Genomic DNA, 22,085 nt, shown 5'->3' with positions numbered 1-22,085 from the left:
GGAAGCAAGTACTCCCTGCTCTTCTAGTACATCTCCCTCTCTCTTTCCCCTTACTGTGCCTCTTTTTCCCCCCTTTCCTCTCCTCCATCCTTCAAAAGCCCAATGAAGTTCACCCCCACCTTCACGATGAGAAGTTGCCTCCCCTTGTTATCTCTGAATTCCAATTTCACAGTTTTCATTCCCATATAATTCTTCAGTCTAGGTCAGGTCCTGTAAAGGTTCCGCATTAGGCGAGTTACACCGCCTCCAGTATTAGTCCCTAGAAGTCTTAAATTTGAAGGCAAAATATCAATTCTAGAAAATCTCTCCGTTCTAGGCAAGCAAAACATCTGACCTCCATCATCATCATCATCATCAATCGTATTTATTGAGCGCTTACTGTGTGCAGAGCACTGTACTAAGCGCTTGGGAAGTACAAGTTGGCAACATATAGAGACGGTCCCTACCCAACAGTGGGCTCACAGTCTAAAAGACTTTAGAGGCTGTCAGGACTGCACAAACAAATGGACCTAGTCTCCCCACATCTTTCTAAACGCTGCATCATCATCATCATCAATCGTATTTATTGAGCGCTTACTATGTGCAGAGCACTGTACTAAGCGCTTGGGAAGTACAAATTGGCAACATATAGAGACAGTCCCTACCCAACAGTGGGCTCACAGTCTAAAAGGGGGAGACAGAGAACAAAACCAAACATACTAACAAAATAAAATAAGTAGAATAGATATGTACAAATAAAATAAATAAATAGAGTAAAAAATATGTACAAACATATACACATATATACAGGTGCCGTGGGGAAGGGAAGGAGGTAAGATGGGGGGATGGAGAGGGGGACGAGGGGGAGAGGAAGGAAGGGGCTTGATGTTATTTTACTAAAATAAAGAGCAAGTTAACCGTCCCCAGGCGCTCACAATTTGCCAAGTTCACAGCCCCCATATTCTTGAACATGTAAAAAAAAACAAAAAACTTAGGAATAAATGGTGTCATTTAGATAGCTCATATTACCACCTAACTTCCAAGTCATTGGATAAATTTGTTCTTAAATCAGAGATCGCTTGATTACCTAAGAACTTCCCTGAGGATTTTCATTTCCTCCTGTTCGAGTTCACTGACCGTATCAGAACCATCCGTCAAACAGTCCGGTAATACACCTGCGGAAAACCGACGGGGGGGAAAAGGGTCCTATGAAAGAACAGCTCAAGGTCAAGCATATCCATTTGTTAATATTCCAGGTCGACAGTACATCAGGTAGACGTTTTACGTGTATTATTGCTGAGGCAACTATGAACACGTTCAGGCACCAAGGCAAGGATGCTACGACTTTGCCCACAGTGGTTCCTCTGCTGGGCTGAACTGCACAACGAGGAGCATAGTATCAGTCAACCAATTGATTTACTATGGTCAGCGCACTGTACTAAATGCTCGGGGAGAGTACAATAAAACAGAGTGGGTAGACAGGTTTACTTCCCGCTAGGCTCTTAGGACTAGAGGAGGAGACAGACATGAAATGGCCGATAAATATGTATGGAAGTGCTGTGGGCCTGGGGGACGGGTGAATCTTAAAGTGCTTAAGGGGAACAGACCCCTTAAGCATAGGTGACACAGAAAGAAGGGAGGGCTTGGACGGGGAAGGGAAGGCTTAGCGGAGGCCTTTGGGAGAAGGCCACTTCAATCCATACTTCATGCTGCTGCCCGGATTATCTTTGTCCAGAAACGCTCTGGGCATGTTACTCCCCTCCTCAAAACTCTCCAGTGGCTACCAATCAATCTGCGCAGCAGGCAGAAACTCCTCACCCTGGGCTTCCAGGCTGTCCATCCATCCCCTGGCCCCTCCTACCTCCCCTCCCTTCTGTCCTTCTCCAGCCCAGCCCGCACCCTCCGCTCCTCCGCCGCTAATCTCCTCCCCGTACCTCGTTCTCGCCTGTCCCGCCATCGACCCCCGGCCCATGTCCTCCCCCAGGCCTGGAATGGCCCCAATCCCTCTGCCCATCCGCCAAGCTCGCTCTCTTCCTCCCTTCAAGGCCCTACTGAGAGTGCACCTCCTCCAGGAGGCCTTCCCACACTGAGCCCCTTCCTTCCTCTCCCCCTCGTTCCCCTCTCCATCCCCCCCATCTTACCTCCTTCCCTTCCCCACAGCACCTGTATATATGTATATATGTTTGTACAGATTTATTACTCTATTTATTTTACTTGTACATATCTATTCTATTTATTTTATTTTGTTAGTATGTTTGGTTTTGTTCACTGTCTCCCCCTTTTAGACTGTGAGCCCACTGTTGGGTAGGGACTGTCTCTATATGTTGCCAATTTGTACTTCCCAAGCGCTTAGTACAGTGCTCTGCACACAGTAAGCGCTCAATAAATACGATTGATGATGATGAAAGACGCGATTTTAGTAGGTCTCACAGCCGTGCTAACTACTGCCAATTGATTCCCTGTACCTCAACCTCATTTTGTCGTCTGTCTCCCCCTTCTAGACCGTGAGCCCGTTGTTGGGTAGGGACCGTCGCTATACGTTGCCAGCTTGGACTTCCCAAGCGCTTAGTCCAGTGCTCTGCACCCAGTAAGCGCTCAATAAACACGATTTAATAATAATAATGACAGTAAGCGCTCAATGAATACGATTGAAAGACTGAATGGTGCAAAAAAATTGTATTTATTTTGTTAATATGTTTTGTTTTGTTGTCTGTCTCCCCTTTCTAGACTGTGAGCCCGCTGTTGGGTAGGGTCCGTATCTATGTGTTGCCAACTTGTACTTCCCAAGCGCTTAGTACAGTGCTCTGCACCCAGTAAGCGCTCAGTAAACATGATTTAATAATAATAATGACAGTAAGCGCTCAATAAATACGATTGAATGAATGAATGAAAAATATGGAAGGGATTGTTGGTACCATATAGGTTGTGGGTATTTTTTCTTTTTTTACACAAAAAAAACAGTCGCTATTGTCCACACGAAGAACAGTTGATAATAATAATAATAATGATGGCATTTGTTAAGCGCTTACTATGTGTAAAGCGCTGGTCTAAGCGCTGGGGGGGATACAAGGTGATCAGGTTTTCCCACGTGGGCTCACAGTCTCCATCCCCATTTTACAGATGAGGGAACTGAGGCCCAGAGAAGTGAAGTGACTTGCCCAGATTCACACAGCTGACAATTGGCGGAGCCGGGATTTGAACCCATGACCTCTGACTCCTAAGCCCGTGCTCTTTCCATTGAGCCACGCTGCTTCCCTCATTAATTCACAGAATTAATCTGTGAACTAAAAACCCTGAGATCTTGTCATCTGCACATTTGCCCAGAACAAAGAGCATTCGAAAAATCTCTTGAAATTTTAGCTTACCATTTCTCTCTTGAATGATGCGAATGGCTTGTAATTGCATTTCAATGTTTTTCTGAACCATCATGGCTTTAAATAGACTGAAGTCTTCGGCTGCCAGCACCGGTTGCAAGATGGCCTGGGGGAAAGAAGCATTAACACAACCTTTAGGGGAAAAAAAATTTCTTAATATGCCTATTGTAAAACGGTGCAATATCCCTTACTACTGATCACTCCTTAGACTCTACTACATTTTAAATGCTCTTTCTTCATTCTGCTCGTATAATTGATTGATCGGCTAAGTCTGCCTGTTCCCCCATTAAACTGCAAGCCTTCTGTGATTGATTGATTGATTGACAGGGACCGTCTCTATCTGTTGCCAACTTGGACTTCCCAAGCGCTTAGTACAGTGCTCTGCACACAGTAAGCGCTCAATAAATATGACTGATTGATAAGTGTATGGATTTATTACTCTATTTTACTTGTGCATATTTATTCTATTTATTTTATTTTGTTAATATGTTTTGTTTTGTTCTCTGTCTCCCCCTTCTAGACTGTGAGCCCGCTGTTGGGTAGGGACCGTCTCTAGATGTTGCCAACTTGGACTTCCCAAGCGCTTAGTCCAGTGCTCTGCACACAGTAAGCGCTCAATAAATATGATTGATTGATAAGTGTATGAATTTATTACTCTATTTTACTTGTGCATATTTATTCTATTTAGTTTATTTTGTTAATATGTTTTGTTCTCTGTCTCCCCCTTCTAGACTGTGAGCCCGCTGTTGGGTAGGGACCGTCTCTAGATGCTGCCAAATTGTACTTCCGAAGCGCTTAGTCCAGTGCTCTGCACACAGTAAGTGCTCAATAAATATGACTGATTGATAAGTGTATGAATTTATTACTCTATTTTACTTGTGCATATTTATTCTATTTATTTTATTTTGTTAATATGTTTTGTTGTCTGTCTCCCCCTTCTAGACTGTGAGCCCGCTGTTGGGTAGGGACCGTCTCTAGATGCTGCCAACTTGGACTTCCCAAGCGCTTAGTCCAGTGCTCTGCACACAGTAAGCGCTCAATAAATACGACTGACTGATTGATTGATTTTGTTGCTGATGTACTCTTCCGCATGTTAAGTATTTCCTCTTTTCCCGCTCCCTTCTGTGTCACCATGACTTCATCATCATCATCATCTATCGTATTTATTGAGCGCTTACTGTGTGCAGAGCACTGTACTAAGCGCTTGGGAAGTACAAATTGGCAACATATAGAGACAGTCCCTACCCAACAGTGGGCTCACAGTCTAAAAGGGGGAAACAGAGAACAAAACCAAACATACTAACAAAATAAAATAAATAGAATAGAAATATACAAGTAAAATAAATAGAGTAATAAATATGTACAAACATATATACATATATATATATGACTTGCTCCCTTTATTCACCATCCCCAGACCCACAGCTTATTTCTATTAATGTCCGTCTCTCCCTATAAACCGTAAGCTCCTTGTGGGCAGGTAATGTGTCTGCTATATTGCTGTGTGGTATTCTCCCAAGTGCTTAGTCCAGTGCCCTGCACACAGTAAGCGCTCAATAAATACGATCGATTGATTAAACAGAGTGCTCTGATCCCAGCAGGAGACATTCAGTGTGAACCCTCACTCACTGGCTGGATGGAAAGGGAGTTGTTGCCACTGGGATTTGGAATCAGCAAACCAGGCCACCTACCATACACGTGTCAGGCACAAACAAGGAAGAATAAGCGGAGAGATTTCGCATGAAGGTATTAGGGCCCATTCGCCAGGGAAAATAAATTGACTGATAACCTATTTTTCACCTGGATATCACTCTATTTTACATGTACATATTTACTATTCTATTTATTTTCTTAATAATGCGCATTTAGCTTTAATTCCATTTGTTCTGACGACTTGACACCCGTCCGCATGTTTTGTTTTGCTGTCCGTCTCCCCCTTCTACACCGTGAGCCCGTCGTTGGGTAGGGACCGTCTCTATAGGTTACCGACTTGTACTTCCCAATCAATCAATCAATCAATCAATCGTATTTATTGAGCGCTTACTGTGTGCAGAGCACTCGATTGATTAAACAGAGTGCTCTGATCCCAGCAGGAGACATTCAGTGAACCCTCACTCACTGGCTGGATGGAAAGGGAGTTGTTGCCACTGGGATTTGGAATCAGCAAGTCAGGCCACCTACCACACACGTGTCGGGCACAAACAAGGAAGAATAAGCAGAGAGATTTCGCATGAAGGTATTAGGGCCCATTCACCAGGGAAAATAAATTGACTGATAACCTATTTTTCACCTGGATATCACTCTATTTTACATGTACATATTTACTATTCTATTTATTTTCTTAATAATGTGCATTTAGCTTTAATTCTATTTGTTCTGACGACTTGACACCTGTCCACATGTTTTGTTTCGTTGTCCGTCTCCCCCTTCTACACTGTGAGCCCGTCACTGGGTAGGAACCGTCTCTATAGGTTACCAACTTGTACTTCCCAATCGATCAATCAATCAATCGTATTTATTGAGCGCTAACTGTGTGCACGGCACTCCATTGATTAAACAGAGTTCTCTGATCCCAGCAGGAGACATTCAGTGAACCCTCACTCACTGGCTGGATGGAAAGGGAGTTGTTGCCACTGGGATTTGGAATCAGCAAGTCAGGCCACCTGCCACATACGTGTCAGGCACAAACAAGGAAGAATAAGCAGAGAGATTTCGCATGAAGGTATTAGGGCCCATTCACCAGGGAAAATAAATTGACTGATGACCTATTTTTCACCTGGATATCACTCTATTTTACGTGTACATATTTACTATTCTATTTATTTTCTTAATAATGTGCATTTAGCTTTAATTCTATTTGTTCTGACGACTTGACACCTGTCCACATGTTTTGTTTCGTTGTCCGTCTCCCCCTTGTACACTGTGAGCCCGTCGTTGGGTAGGGACCGTCTCTATAGGTTACTGACTTGTACTTCCCAATCAATCAATCAATCAATTGTATTTATTGAGCGCTTACTGTGTGCACGGCACTCGACTGATTAAACAGAGTGCTCTGATCCCAGCAGGAGACATTCAGTGAACCCTCACTCACTGGCTGGATGGAAAGGGAGTTGTTGCCACTGGGATTTGGAATCAGCAAGTCAGGCCACCTACCACACACGTGTCAGGCACAAACAAAGAAGAATAAGCAGAGAGATTTTGCATGAAGGTATTAGGGCCCATTCGCCAGGGAAAATAAATTGACTGAGGACCTATTTTTCACCTGTATATCACTCTATTTTACTTGTACATATTTACTATTCTATTTATTTTCTTAATGATGTGCATTTAGCTTTAATTCTATTTGTTCTGACGACTTGACACCTGTCCACATGTTTTGTTTTGTTGTCTGTCTCCCCCTTCTACACCGTGAGCCCGTCGTTGGGTACGGACCGTCTCTATAGGTTACCGACTTGTACTTCCCAAGCGCTTACTACAGTGCTCTGCACACAGTAAGCGCTTAATAAATACGACTGAATGAGCGAATGAATTCGTTTTCACCCACTACGGTCGATAGTGATGGGCAGGGGACGTGACTGCTAATTCTCTTGCACTGTAATAATAATAATGTTGGTATTTGTTAAGCGCTCACTATGTGCAGAGCACTGTTCTAAGCGCTGGGGGGAACACAAGGAGATGAGGTTGTCCCATGTGGGGCTCACAGTCTTAATCAGTCTTTGCCGACTTGTACTTTCCAAGCGCTTAGTACAATGCTCTGCACACGGTAAGCGCTCAATAAATATGAATGAATGAATGAATGATTAATCCCCATTCTACAGATGAGGGAACTGAGGCACAGAGAAGTGAAGTGACTTGCCCAAGGTCACACAGCAGACATGTGGGGGAGGTGGGATTCGAACCCATGACCTCTGCCTCCCAAGCCCGCGCTCTTTCCACTGAGCCACGCTGCTTCTCTAACTGTACTCTGTCCTCTCCCAAGTGCTTAGTACAGAGCCCTGCACATAGTAAGTGCTCCATAAATAACACTGATTGACTGATCGAAAGGTCTGAGGGAAACCCTAGCCGTTTTGATGTAAACAATATACCGATACAACAAAACAAAAGCAAATACCTGCGTTGTATGCGACTTTGCAAGGGGAGATGTGCATGCCTGCTGAAATTGATCTTCATTAATTCCAATCTCTTTCAGGTAACTTTCTAAGAGCTTTTCAACCTGTAGAGGGAAGGTTACTTTTATCACTGAATAAGAAACATATGGCGTAAGAAAAAGCTGGTAATTAAGTCAACTGGGCATTCACAAAAATGGGAGTCAGATTAAATAAGAGAAAAAAAGAGGGTCAGACACAATTAACATGAGAATATTCAGCAAGTCAAGGGTGGAGTCTCTTCTAAGAGACCATGGAGGTGTAACTTTTTTTTAATGGCATTTGTTAAGTGCTTACTATCATCATCATCATCATCAATCGTATTTATTGAGCGCTTACTATGTGCAGAGCACTGGACTAAGCGCTTGGGAAGTACAAATTGGCAACATCTAGAGACAGTCCCTACCCAACAGTGGGCTCACAGTCTAAAAGGGGGAGACAGAGAACAAAACCAAACATACTAACAAAATAAAATAAATAGAATAGATATGTACAAGTAAATTAGAGTAAAAAAATATGTACAAACATATATTCATATATACAGGTGCTGTGGGGAAGGGAGGGAGGTAAGATGGGGGGATGGAGAGGGGGACGAGGGGGAGAGGAAGGAAGGGGCTCAACTATGTGCTAAGCACTATGTGCAAAGCACTGTACTGAGAGCGGAGGGAGATACAAGATAGGTTGGACGCGGTCCACATCCCCCTTGGGGCTCGGCGTCTTAATCCCCAGTTGACAGATGAAGTAACTGAGGCACAGAGAAGTTAAGTGACTTGTCCAAGTTCACACAGCCGACAAGTGGCATAGCCAGAATTATAACCCAGGTCATCTAACTCCCAGGCCCCAGCTCTTTCCATTTGGTCATACTGCTTCTTGTTGGGCAACAACTCTTCTGCTGCCCATGTACATTTAGTAATGATAATAATAATAATGTTGGTATTTGTTAAGCGCCTACTATGTGCCAAGCACTGTTTTAGGCGCTGGGGGAGATACAAGGTAATCAAGGTTTCTATTTATTTTATTTTGTTAGTATGTTTGGTTTTGTTCTCTGTCTCCCCCTTTTAGACTGTGAGCCCGCTGCTGGGTAGGGACCGTCTCTATATGTTACCAACTTGGACTTCCCAAGCGCTTAGTACAGTGCTCTGCACACAGTAAAGCGCTCAATAAATACGATTGATGATGATGATGATGAAGGTTGTCCCACGTGGGGCTCACAGTCCTCCTCCCCATTTTCCAGATGAGGGAACTGAGGCACAGAGAAGTGAAGTGACTTGCCCACAGTCACGCAGCTAAGTGGCGGAGCTGGGATTCGAACCCATGACCTCGGCCTCCCAAGCCCGGGCTCTTTCCGCTGAGCCACGCTGCTTCTGTGTGAGTAGACTGTGAGTACCATGTGGGACGGGGGCCGTGTTCACCTACTCTCCCCCCAACCCCACAGGGAGAATTCAACGGGAGAAATCTTCTTTCCCATAACAGCAACGGATTTTTTCCATGCTGTCTGTTCTTAAAATTCAGAAGAGATCAAGATACAGAATCACTTAAAGGGATTTAATGGGGTATCCTCAGATGGAGAGAAATTGGTGACCCTTGTCAGGATGGATTGTTTTCTTTTTGGGGGGGGGGGGGCAATTAAAGGTTAAGATATTAGGAGAGGAAGGGTAGAAAGTTCTAAAAAAATAATCCCCCCTAAATACGCCATATTTTGTCTTTAGTAAGACCCACTCCTATTAGGAGTCAATGAAAAGTATTCACCAGCTCTTTGTACTCCTGATGAATCTCCGTATAGGTCAACTTGCTTTCTTCTTCATCATCAAAAACTGAAAATAGAGAGGAGAAGTCAGTTTCCTAAGCTGGAAGTGAAATTCAGTCCACAATACGCACAACGTCCAGTACCAAGAACTCAACTCCGATGGAGTTTCAACGTTCACAACACACAGCCCTGGCTCACCCACTTTGGGCTGCCCGCAGCTATTTCTGCTTCCCTCAATTCCCCTTGGAGAATTGGGAATTCCCCTCCTTTGGTGTAGGGGCTGTGTTCTTGGTGGACTCCAAGTGAAATAAAATTAGCATCGCGGTATCCCACCCCGTGTCCACAGCTACGTCCAGATGTACAACCATTTCTCCCAACGCCACGACGCGTTGTACGCAGACAGGTGCATGTTGCCGGAATCGGTCGATCGGCGGTACTGATCGAGCGCTTTTGGTGTGCACAGCACTGTGCTAAATGCTTGGGAAAGGGCAATATAACAGAGTTAGTAGACACGTCTCCTGCCCACAGAGAGCTTACAGTCTAGGGGGGAAGACAGTGAGGTAGGTGAGGTAGGAGGGGGCAAGGTGATTGAGGGCTTTTAAAGCTCACGGAAAGGAGTCTCTGTTCGACGTGGAGGTGGATGGGGCAACCACTGCAGGTTCTTGAGGAGTGGAGAGATGCGGACTGAATATTTTTTTAGAAAAAGGAAGAACGTCCTCTGATTTTACTTATGGGTTCCAGCCAAAACGCGGAGTGAAACCGACCTTCTGTTTTCGTTTTTTTTTTAAATGGCATTTATTAAGCGCTTACTATGTGCAGAGCACTGTTCTGAGCGCTGGGGAATTTACAAGGTGATCAGGTCGTCCCCCGTGGGGCTCCCAGTCTTCATCCCCAGTTTCCAGATGAGGGAACCGAGGCCCAGAGAAGTGAAGTGACTTGCCCAAAGTCACACAGTTGACAAGTGGCGGAGCCGGGATTTGAACCCATGACCTCTGACTCCAAAGCCCGGGCTCTTTCCACTGAGCCACGCTGCTTTTGACAGGTGGAAGTTGTTGTTGGTGAACACAAGAGTGTTTGACACATTCGCTAAGGAAAATTAATATATTGCTGTATCTTACGATAAATTACAGGGGGAGTATAGTGTGATAAATTTCAGGTGGAACCCAGCGCTTAGGACAGTGCTTTGCACTTAGTGAGCGCTTCATAAACGCCATTAAAAAAATTAAAAACGTCAGTTTTTATTAGCTATTTGATAGCACGACTTCCACACACATCAGAGGCCATGAACAATCTTGAAGATTTGGCTTGCATTATCTGCATTTCAAAAGGAAATGCCCTGGAGTCAGAGGATCTGGGTTCTAATCCCAGCTCCGCTAATTGTCAGCTGTGTGACTCTGGGCAAGTCACTTAACTTCTCTGTGCCTCAGTTACCTCATCTGTAAAATGGGGATTAAGACTGTGAGCCCCCCCGCCGTGGGACAACCTGATCCCCTTGTAACCTCCCCAGCACTTAGAACGGTGCCTTGCACATAGTAAGTGCTTAATAAATGCCATCATTATTATTATTATTATTTTTATTAATCCTGCCTCCACCACTTGTCTGCTGTGTGACCTTGGATAAATCACTTAATTTCTCTGTTCCTCGGTTCCCTCCTCTGCAAAATGGGTATTAAGGCCCTAAGCCCCAGGACTGCGTCCAACCTGATTAATTTGTTTCCACCCCAGCACTTGGTACAATGCCTGGCACAAAGTGCTTAACAGATACCATTTTAAAAAAACAAACAAAAATTGTGTTTTACTTTCCAAAGTTAGAACTATATAAATCGTCATCATAAACTCAAGGTGTGGATGAGATCTTGACAAGTTATCACTCGTCCCACCTTCAGGAAGGTACTTTTTTAAAAAAAAAATGATATGTAAGCACTTACTACATGACAGGCACTGTTCTAAGTGCTGGGGTAGACAAGTTAATCAGGATGGACACAGTCCTTCATCCCTCATAGATGCAGCTGAGGTATCCGAGGCACAGAGACGTTAAGTGACTAGCCCACGTTCACACAGCAGACAAGTGGTAGGAGCAGAATTAGAACCCAGGCCTCTGTTCTATAACTAGGCCACACTGCTTCTCTATTCACACTATTCCAGAGATATGAAAATCTACCCTGCTTTTGGAGACCACCAGAGAAGGCCATCTTCTCAGACCATAAACTCAGCCTATTTCCTGAGAGCTTTCGTAAATCTGTAAAGTCAGCTATCTACTGAGCGCGCCTGAATCCGGAAGATCCTCCTGTTTACCGACCGCTTTCGGGAAAACTGTCAAATCGTCCTATTTACCGAGCGCTCGGAAATCCCTAAAACCGTAATGACTGAGCACTTTCGTAGCTTTTTAAAATCAGCCCACTTACTGAGCGGTCTCGTAAATCCCTAAAATCAGCCTATTTACTGGACGCTTTCATAAATCCGTCAAATCGGCCTGTTTACTGAGCGAGCTCGTAAATGTTTTGTTGTCTGTCTCCCTCTTCTAGACGGTGAGCCCGTTGTTGGGTAGGGACTTGTACTGCCCAAGCGCTTAGTACAGTGCTCGGCACACAGTAAGCGCTCAATAAATGCGACTGAGTGAATGAATGAATCTTCCTAAGTAATTGATTCTAATACCAAACAAACCAGGCTGTTCACTCTTATACTGCTCTCAAGGAAATTTGGGACGAGACAAACAGAATAAATTCTAACCTCTATATCTTCAGAGAAGACAGGGAAACTAGTAAGGACACGCGAGCTTTCACAAAAATGAGCATTTATGTCTTTCTTTCAAAGCTGGCAGAAAGATATCGAAGCGAAAAACTCACTGGCTTAACTGACGACCTAAAAAGTGATTTCTTGAAAAGCACAGAAAAGGTCAAAAAGCTGGTAGGCAGGTTCTGTATTTAGCTACTTGGTAAATGACTCATCACAGAAAATAAGCTGTAACCCGAAAATGACACGACATGATGAGGTCAGGCCTAAGTTTCCGTCAACAACAAACAATACGGAGGGTTGGAGAGAAAGCTGTTTTTAAATCTCGAAAAGCATGTGTTAGACTGTCACTTTTTCCAGTTTCTCGGGTCTTCGTTTGCTGGTGCAAATAGTAAAGCACGATCATTCCTCCAAACAGATGTGTTTTCTTTTATCTGAACTGAGAGTTTCATAAATTTCTCTGCAGGGCAAGGATCTACTTCCCACGCGCTTAGTACAGTGCTCTGCACACAGTAAGCGCTCAATAAATACAATTGATTGATTGATTGATTGATACATTACTGCCCTCTATATTGTAAGCTCACTGTGGGCAAGGAAAGTTCGTTCACTCATTCATTGAACCAATCGGATTATTGAGCGCTTACTGTGTGCAAGCAGTAGAAAGAAAAACAGTTATTTAATCCCCCATTTTACAGATGAGGAAACTGAGGCACAGAAAGATGATACAGCAGGGAAATTACAGAGCTGGAATTAGAACCCAGGCCCTCTGATTCTCAGACTCGTGCTCTTTATATTAGGCCACGCAGTTCTGTCAATCAATCAATCGTATTTATTGAGCGCTTACTGTGTGCAGAGCACTGTACTAAGCGCTTGGGAAGTCCAAGTTGGCAACATATAGAGACGGTCCCTACCCAACAGTGGGCTCACAGTCTAAAAGACTGTGAGAAGAATGTGTCTGTTTATTCATCATCATCATCAATCGTATTTATTGAGCGCTTACTGTGTGCAGAGCACTGTACTAAGCGCTTGGGAAGTCCAAGTTGGCAACATATAGAGACGGTCCCTACCCAACAGTGGGCTCACAGTCTGAAAGACTGTCAGAAGAATGTGTCTGTTTATTCATCATCATCATCAATCGTATTTATTGAGCGCTTACTGTGTGCAGAGCACTGTACTAAGCGCTTGGGAAGTGCAAGTTGGCAACATATAGAGACAGTCCCTACCCAACAGTGGGCTCACGGTCTAAAAGACTGTCAGAAGAATGTGTCTGTTTATTGTTACATTTACACTCCCAGGTCTTTAGTACAGTGCTCTGCACACAGTAAATGCTCAATAAATACAGCTGAATAAATGAAGAAATACACTTATTAACTAAGTATTAAATTAGATGTTCACTTCAAATCTCCTTGTGCCTTATACCGCCTTCCTGTATAAACGATGACTCCTTTATAAGAACTGGAGTCATGGTGTGACTATTCAAGCCCAAAAGGCTCAGTCCACCCACAAATGAAAGTTCCCAGTCATTGCACACTACATAGAGGTGACGGCAATTCTTATTTTAGTAATTTATTTTTTTTTCTAACTTTCATATTGACTACTAAAGACTTTTTTGTACTCTCAATATCGTTTCATTGTGAACGGCGGTAATAAACTAACAGTAATGTAAGCTAAAGCTCTAAAGCTAAAGTGCTTAAAACAGCGTTATTCATTCATTCAATCGTATTTATTGAGCGCTTACTGTGTGCAGAGCACTGTATTATTATTATTACTCCTATTTATTGAGCGCTTCCTGTGTACTAAGCACTTGGGAGAGGACAACACAACTTCAAACTCATTCCCTGCCCACAAAAAGCAGCGTGGTTCAGTGGAAAGAGCCCGGGTTTTGGAGCCAGAGGTCATCAATCAATCAATCAATCAATCAATCGTATTTATTGAGCGCTTACTGTGTGCAGAGCACCATACTAAGCGCTTGGGAAGTACAAGTTGGCAACATACAGAGACGGTCCCTACCCAACAGTGGGCTCACAGTCTAGAAGGGGGAGTCAGAGAACAAAACAAAACATATTCACAAAATAAAATAAATAGAATAGATATGTACAAGTAAAGTAAATAAACAGAGTAATAAATACTCATGGTCATGGGTTCAAATCCTGGCTCCGCCACTTGTCTGTGTGACTTTGGGCAAGCCACTTCACTTCTCTGTGCCTCAGTTCCCTCATCTGTAAAATGGGGATTAAGACTGTGAGCCCCCCGTGGGACAACCTGATCACCTTGTATCCTCCCCAGCGCTTAGAACAGTGCTTGGCACATAGTAAGCGCTTAACAAATACCATCATCATCATCAAAGAGTTCACAGTCCAGAGAGGGAGACAGACTTGGCAGAATCCGTGATAACAGAGTTGGCAGACGCGCACGGCACAGTACTAAGCGCTAGGAAAATACAATTCAGCAATAGAGACAATCCCTGCCCACATCATCATCATCAATCGTATTTATTGAGCGCTTACTGTGTGCAGAGCACTGTACTAAGCACACCGGGTTTACAGTCTAGAAGGGGGGGAGACAGACATTAAAAGGGGTAAACAGGCATCATTCATTCATTCAATCGTATTTATTGAGCGCTTACTGTGTGCGAGCACTGTACTAAGCGCTTGGGAAGTACAAGTCGGCAACATAGAGAGATGGTCCCTCCCCCACAACGGGCTCACAGTCTAGAATGAGGAATCAATATAAATAAATAGAATTATAGATATATGAACATCAAAACAAGTAAACAGGCATCAATTTAAATAGAATTATATATATATATATATATATATATATATATATATATATATATATGCACATCAAAACAAGTGGAAAGAGCACGGGCTTTGGAATCAGAGGTCATGGGTTCAAATCCCGGATCTGCCAATTACAATAATAATAATGATGGCATTTATTAAGCCCTTATTATGTGCAAAGCACTGTTCTAAGCGCTGGGGAGGTTACAAGGTGCTCAGGTTGTCCCACAGGGGGCTCACAGTGTTCATCCCCATTTTACAGATGAGGGAACTGAGGCACAGAAAAGTTAAGTGACTTGCCCAAAGTCACACGGCTGACAGTTGGCGGGGCCAGGCTTTGAACCCATGACCTCTGACTCCAAAGCCCGGGCTCTTTCCACTGAGCCACGCTGCTTCTCTATGTGCAAAGCACTGTTCTGGGCGCTGGGGAGGTTACAAGGTAATCAGGTTGTCTCATGGGGGGCTCACAGTCTTCATCCCCATTTTACAGATGAGGGAACTGAGGCCCAGAGAAGTGAAGTGACTTGCCCAAAGTCACACAGCTCACAATTGGCGGGGCCGGGATTTGAACCCATGACCTCTGACCCACAGCCCGTGCTCTTTCCACTGAGCCATGCTGCTTCTCTGATAATCTCTAATATCTCTAATAATGATAACAATAATCAGAAGGCTAATAATGATAACGACGATGATGGTGGTATTTTGTTCGGCGCTTTCTAGGTGCCCAGCACTGTTCTAAGAGCCGAAGGGGTTCGTTCACTCAATCATTCGTTCAATCGTATTTATTGAGCGCTTACTGTGGGCAGAGCACTGTACTAAGCGCTTGGGAAGTCCAAGTTGGCAACATATAGGGACAGTTCCTACCCAACAGTGGGCTCACAGTCTAGAAGGGGGGGACAGACAATAAAACAAAACATATTAACAAAATAAAATAAATAGAATAAACATGTACAAATAAAATAGAGTAATAAATCATCATCATCATCATCAATCGTATTTATTGAGCGCTTACTATGTGCAGAGCACTGTACTAAGCGCTTGGGAAGTCCAAGTTGGCAACATCTAGAGACGGTCCCTACCCAACAGTGGGCTCACGGTCTAGAAGGGGGAGCCAGACAACAAAACATATTAACAAAATAAAATAAATAGAATAAACATGTACAAATAAAATAGAGTAATAAATCATCATCATCATCATCAATCGTATTTATTGAGCGCTTACTATGTGCAGAGCACTGTACTAAGCGCTTGGGAAGTCCAAGTTGGCAACATCTAGAGACGGTCCCTACCCAACAGTGGGCTCCCAGTCTAGAAGGGGGAGCCAGACAACAAAACAAAACATATTAACAAAATAAAATAAATAGAATAAACATGTACAAATAAAATAGAGTAATAAATCATCATCATCATCAAAAGTATTTATTGAGCGCTTACTATGTGCAGAGCACTGTACTAAGCGCTTGGGAAGTACAAATTGGCAACATCTAGAGACAGTCCCTGCCCACCAGTGGGCTCACAGTCTAAAAGGGGGAGACAGAGAACAAAACCAAACATACTAACAAAATAAGATAAATAGGATATGTACAAGTAAAATAAAGAAATAAATAAATACAGTAATAAATCTGTACAAACATACAGACATCTATCCAGGTGCTGTGGGGAGGGGAAGGAGGTGAGGCGGGGGGGATGAGGAGGGGGAGAGGAAGGAGGGGGCTGAGTGTGGGAAGGCCTCCTGGAGGAGGTGAGCTCTCATTAGGGCCTTGAATCAATCAATCAATCGTATTTATTGAGCGCTTACTATGTGCAGAGCACTGTACTAAGCGCTTGGGAAGTACAAATTGGCAACATCTAGAGATAGTCCCTACCCACCAGTGGGCTCACAGTCTAAAAGGGGGAGACAGAGACCAAAACCAAACATACTAACACAATAAAATAAATAGAATAGATATGTACAAGTAAAATAAATAAATGAATAGAGTAATAAATCTGTACAAACATATAGACATCTATCCAGGTGCTGTGGGGAGGGGAAGGAGGTGAGGCGGGGGAGATGGGGAGGAGGGGGAGAGGAAGGAGGGGGCTGAGTGTGGGAAGGCCTCCTGGAGGAGGTGAGCTCTCAGTAGGGCCTTGAATCAATCAATCAATCAATCAATCGTATTTATTGGGCGCTTACTATGTGCAGAGCACTGTACTAAGCGCTTGGGAAGTACAAGTTGGCAACATCTAGAGACAGTCCCTACCCAACAGTGGGCTCACGGTCTAAACGGGAGGAAGGTCCCGTTTTACCTTCACACTTCTGCTCCAAGAAGTCCAGGATGGGCCCGGACCAGTCCGGGCCCCGGAGGAAGCTGGCGATGCTCTCCACTATCCACTCCACTTCTTCCTCCTCCGCCGCCGCCATCCCATCGGTCCCCAGCAACCGGCGGAGGGGCAACGGTTGCTACGGCAACCGCGGAGCGGCCTCGTCCTGCCGTCCGAGGGGGCGGGGCCTCGGCCCGCCGCGTGACGTCACTCGAAGGCGATTGGTGCGGCCGGGGGGAGGGGGCGTGGCCATGGGTATCACAAACCAGAGATGGAGGGTTCTCCCGGCCCACCGAGTGACGTCACTGGAAGGCGATTGGTGCATCCGGGAGGAGGGGCGTGGCCATGGGCATGTAGGGCCGGAGATGGCGGATTCTCCCGGCCCAAGTGACGTCACTCGAAGGCGATTGGTGCGTCCAGGAGGAGGGGCTGGCCATGGGCCCCTAGGGCTGGGGATGGAGGACATTCCCGGCCCACTGAGTGACGTCACTCGAAGGCGATTGGTGCGGCCGGACGGAGGGGGCGTGGCCATAGGCATCTCGGTCCGGAGATGGAGGATTCTCCCGGCCCAGTGAGTGACGCCACTCGAAGGCAATTGGTGCGGCCGAGAGGAGGGGGCGTGGCCATGGGTATCACAAACCAGAGATGGAGGGTTCTCCCGGCCCACGGAGTGACGTCACTGGAAGGCGGTTGGTGCGGCCGGGAGGAGGGGCGTGGCCATGGGCATGTAGGGTCGGAGATGGAGGATTCTCCCGGCCCACTGAGTGACGTCACTCGAAGGCGATTGGTGCGGCCTGGGGGAGGGGGCGTGGCATGGGCGTCAAACCAGAGACGGAGGTTTTTCCCGGCCCAGTGAGTGACGTCACTAGAAGGCGATTGGTGCATCCAGGAGGAGGGGCGTGGCCATGGGCATGTAGGGCCGGAGGTGGAGGATTCTCCCGGCCCGCTGAGTGACGTCGCTCGAAGGCGATTGGTGCGTCCGGTAGGAGGGGCGTGGCCATGGGCGTCTAGGGTCGGGGATGGAGAACTCTCCCGCCCCGCTGAGTGACGTCACTCGAAGGCGATTGGTGCGGCCGGGAGGAGGGGGCGTGGCCATGGGTACCACAAGCCAGAGATGACGGATTCTCCCATCCCACTGAGTGACGTCACTGGAAGGCGATTGGTGCGTCCGGGAGGAGGGGGCGTGGCCATGGGCATCTCCCGGCCCACTGAGGCAGGGAGCTGGGCTGTCGGTTCCAACCGGATCCAACCGGTATCTCGAAATAAACCCCTCCCCTATCCCGCCCATCCTCTCCTCCCGGACGCTCCAGAAAGGATGGCACGATAATAATAATAATTACGGTATTCGTTAAGCGCTTACTATGCGCCGGGCACTGTAATAATAATAATAATAATAATAATGGCATTTATTAAGCGCTTACTATGCTCCGGGCACTGTAATAATAATTATTATAACATAATATGATATTAATAATAATACAATAATAATAATATAATATAATATTAATATAATGTAATATTATATGATTATTATTATTTACTAAGCGCTTACTATGTGCAAAGCACTGTTCTGAGCGCTTTGGAGGTTACAAAGTGATCAGGTTGTCCCACGGGGGGCTCACAGTCTTAATCCCCATTTTACAGATGAGGTAACTGAGGCCCAGAGACTCAATCGTATTTATTGAGTGCTTACTGTGTGCAGAGCACAGTACTAAGCGCTTGGGAAGTACAGGTTGGCAACACATAGAGACAGTCCCTACCCAACAGTGGGCTCACAGTCCAAAAGGGGGAGACAGAGAACAAAACCAAACATACTAACAAAATAAAATAAATAGAATAGCTATGTACAGGTAAAATAAATAAATAAATAGAGTAATGAATATGTACAAACGTATATACATATATACAGGTGCTGTGGGGAAGGGAAGGAGGTAGGATGAGGGGATGGAGGGGGGATGAGGGGGAGAGGAAGGAAGGGGCTCAGTGTGGGAAGGCCTCCTGGAGGAGGTGAGCTCTCAGCAGGGCCTTGAAAGGAGGAAGAGAGCTAGCTTGGCGGATGGGCAGAGGGATTGGGGGCATTCCAGGCCCGGGGGATGATGTGGGCCGGGGGTCGATGGTGGGACAGGCGAGAACGAGGTACGGTGAGGAGATTAGCGGCGGAGGAGCGGAGGGTGCGGGCTGGGCTGGAGAAGGAGAGAAGGGAGGGGAGGTAGGAGGGGGCGAGGCGATGGACAGCCTGGAAGCCCAGGGTGAGGAGCTTCTGCCTGATGCGCAGATTGATTGGGAGCCACTGGAGATTTTTGAGGAGGGGAGTAACATGCCCAGAGCGTTTCTGGACAAAAATAATCCAGGCAGCAGCATGAAGTATGGATTGAAGTGGAGAGAGACACGAGGATGGGAGATCAGAGAGAAGGCTGGTGCAGTAGTCCAGGCGGGATAGGATGAGAGCTTGACCGAGCAGGGTAGCGGTTGGGATGGAGAGGAAAGGGCGGATCTTGGCAATGTTGCGGAGGTGAGACCGGCAGGTTTTGATGACGGCTTGGATGTGAGGGGTGAATGAGAGAGCGGAGTCGAGGACGACACCAAGGTTGCGGGCTTGTGAGACGGGAAGGATGGTAGTGCCTGGTAGTGCCATCAACAGAGATGGGAAGAGAGTTAAGTGACTTGCCCAAAGTCACACAGCTGACAATTGGCAGAGCTGGGACTCGAACCCATGACCTCTGAGTCCAAAGCCCGGGCTCTTTCCACTGAGCTACGCTGCTTCTCAACGCTACGCTGCTTCTCAACATAATGATAGCATTTATTAAGTGCTTACTATGTGCAATGCACTGTTCTAAGCGCTGGGGAGGTTACAAGGTGATCAGGTTGTCCCACCGGGGGCTCACAGTCTTAATCCCCATTTTACAGATGGGGGAACTGAGGCCCAGAGAAGTGAAGTGACTTGCCCAAAGTCACCCAGCTGACAGTTGGCGGAGCCGGGATTTGAACCCATGACCTCTGACTCCAAAGCCCGGGCTCTTTCCACCGAGCCACGCTGCTTCTCTACTAAGCGCTAGGGTAGGCACAAGCAAACTGCGTTGGATACAGTCCCTGTCCCACATGGGGCTCACAGTCTCCATCACAGTCTCCATAATAATAATAATGATGTATTAAGTGCTCACTATTCATTCATTCATATTTATTGAGTGCTTACTGTGTGCAGAGCACTGTACTAAGCGCTTGGGATGTTGGCAACATATAGAGACAGTCCCTACCCAACAGTGGGCTCACAGTCTAGAAGGGGAAGACAGAGAACAAAACCAAACATATTAACAAAATAAAATAAATAGAATAGATATGTACAGGTAAAATAAATAGAGTAATAAGTATGTACAAACATATATACATACATACATAATAGTAATGGCATTTGTTAAGCGCTTACTATGTGCAAAGCACTGTTCTAAGCGCTGGGGGGAATACAGGGTGATCAAGTTGCCCCACATGGGGTTCACAGTCTTAATCCCCGTTTTACAGATGAGGTAACTGAGGCTCAGAGAAGTGAAGTGACTTGCCCAAGGTCACACAGCAGACATGTGGCGGAGTCGGGATTCGAACCCATGACCTGTGACTCCAAAGCCCGGGCTCTTTCCACTGAACCACGCTGCTTCTCTATTTTGATGATTTGACACCTGTCCACATGTTTTGTTTTGTTGTCTGTCTCCCCCTTCTAGACTGTGAGGCCGTTGTTGGGTGGGGACCGTCTCTAGATGTTGCCAACTTGGACTTCCCAAGCGCTTAGTACAGCGCTCTGCACACAGTAAGCGCTCAATAAATACAATGGAAAGAGCCCGGGCTTTGAAGTCAGAGGTCATGGGTTTGAGTCCCAGCTCTGCCTATTGTCAGCTGTGTGACTTTGGGCAAGTCACTTAACTTCTCTGGGCCTCAGTTACCTCATCTGTAAAATGGGGATTAAGACTGTGAGCCCCCCCCCCGTGGGCCAACCTCATCACTTTGTAACCTCCCCAGCGCTTAGAACAGTGCTTTGCACATAGTAAGCGCTTAGTAAATGCCATTATTATTATATGAGAAGCGGTGTGGCTCAGTGGGAAGAGCAACGGGCTTTGGAGTCAGAGGTCATGGGCTCAAATCCCAGCTCCGCCACTTGTCCGCTGTGTGACTTTGGGCAAGTCACTTAACTTCTCTGGGCCTCAGTTACCTCATCTGTAAAATGGGGATTAAGACTGTGAGCCCCACGGGGGACAACCTGATCACCTTGTAACCTCCCCTAGCGCTTAGAACAGTGCTTTGCACATAGTAAGTGCTTAATAAATGCTACCATTATTATTATTATTGAATGAATGAATGAACCAAGTGCTCAATAAATGCTATTGAATGAATAAATCCCCAGGTCTCCAGGACTTAGAACAGCGTCTGGCACATAGTAAGCACCTAACAAATTCCACAATTATTATTATTCTGCTGCCGTGAACCTGACAAACGACACGTGATTGATACTTAACACATAAAAGGAGATAAAAAAATAACCTGTGCCTCACAAGGAATTCTCAAGCAGTTCTCAAAGAATTAAGGTGAGACGTTATAACCGCCACATGTCTGCTGTGTGATCTTGGGCAAGTCACTTAACTTCTCTGGGCCTCAGTTACCTCATCTGTAAAATGGGGATTAAGACTGTGAGCCCCACGTGGGACAACCTGATCAGCCTGTATCCTCCCCAGCGCTTAGAACAGTGCTTTACACATAGTAAGCGCTTAACAAATGCCTATTATTATTATTATTATCATCATCAATCGTATTTATTGAGCGCTTACTATGTGCAGAGCACTGTACTAAGCGCTTGGGAAGTACAAATTGGCAACACATAGAGACAGTCCCTACGCAACAGTGGGCTCACAGTCTAAAAGGGGGAGACAGAGAACAAAACCAAACATACCGACAAAATAAAATAAATAGGATAGATATGTACAAGTAAAATAAATAAATAAATAGAGTAATAAATATGTACAACCATATATACATATTA

General features: G+C 45.5%; 1 protein-coding gene across 2 annotated transcripts in view; it reads right to left on the bottom strand.

The window, feature by feature from the left end:
• The window catches only part of CFAP36 (cilia and flagella associated protein 36), a 29,587-nt gene extending 12,341 nt beyond the window's left edge, over positions 1–17,246 (bottom strand). Inside the window, exons 1-5 of one of the 2 annotated variants that reach the window (XM_038751431.1) lie at positions 17,048–17,246; positions 9,248–9,312; positions 7,465–7,566; positions 3,345–3,459; positions 1,067–1,154 (exon numbers count right to left, since the gene is read on the bottom strand). In XM_038751431.1, coding sequence (XP_038607359.1) covers positions 1,067–1,154; positions 3,345–3,459; positions 7,465–7,566; positions 9,248–9,312; positions 17,048–17,162 — 485 coding nt within the window. In that variant the 5' untranslated portion in view covers positions 17,163–17,246. The remainder of the gene's footprint in view (positions 1–1,066; positions 1,155–3,344; positions 3,460–7,464; positions 7,567–9,247; positions 9,313–17,047) is intronic. The other variant, XM_038751430.1, reaches the window with a different exon arrangement.
• Positions 17,247–22,085: the final 4,839 nt, after the last annotated feature.

The sequence above is a fragment of the Tachyglossus aculeatus genome, chromosome 9, assembly GCF_015852505.1.
Source record: "Tachyglossus aculeatus isolate mTacAcu1 chromosome 9, mTacAcu1.pri, whole genome shotgun sequence".
NCBI classification, from domain to species: domain Eukaryota; kingdom Metazoa; phylum Chordata; class Mammalia; order Monotremata; family Tachyglossidae; genus Tachyglossus; species Tachyglossus aculeatus.
This window is presented reverse-complemented; position numbering and strand designations above follow the sequence as displayed.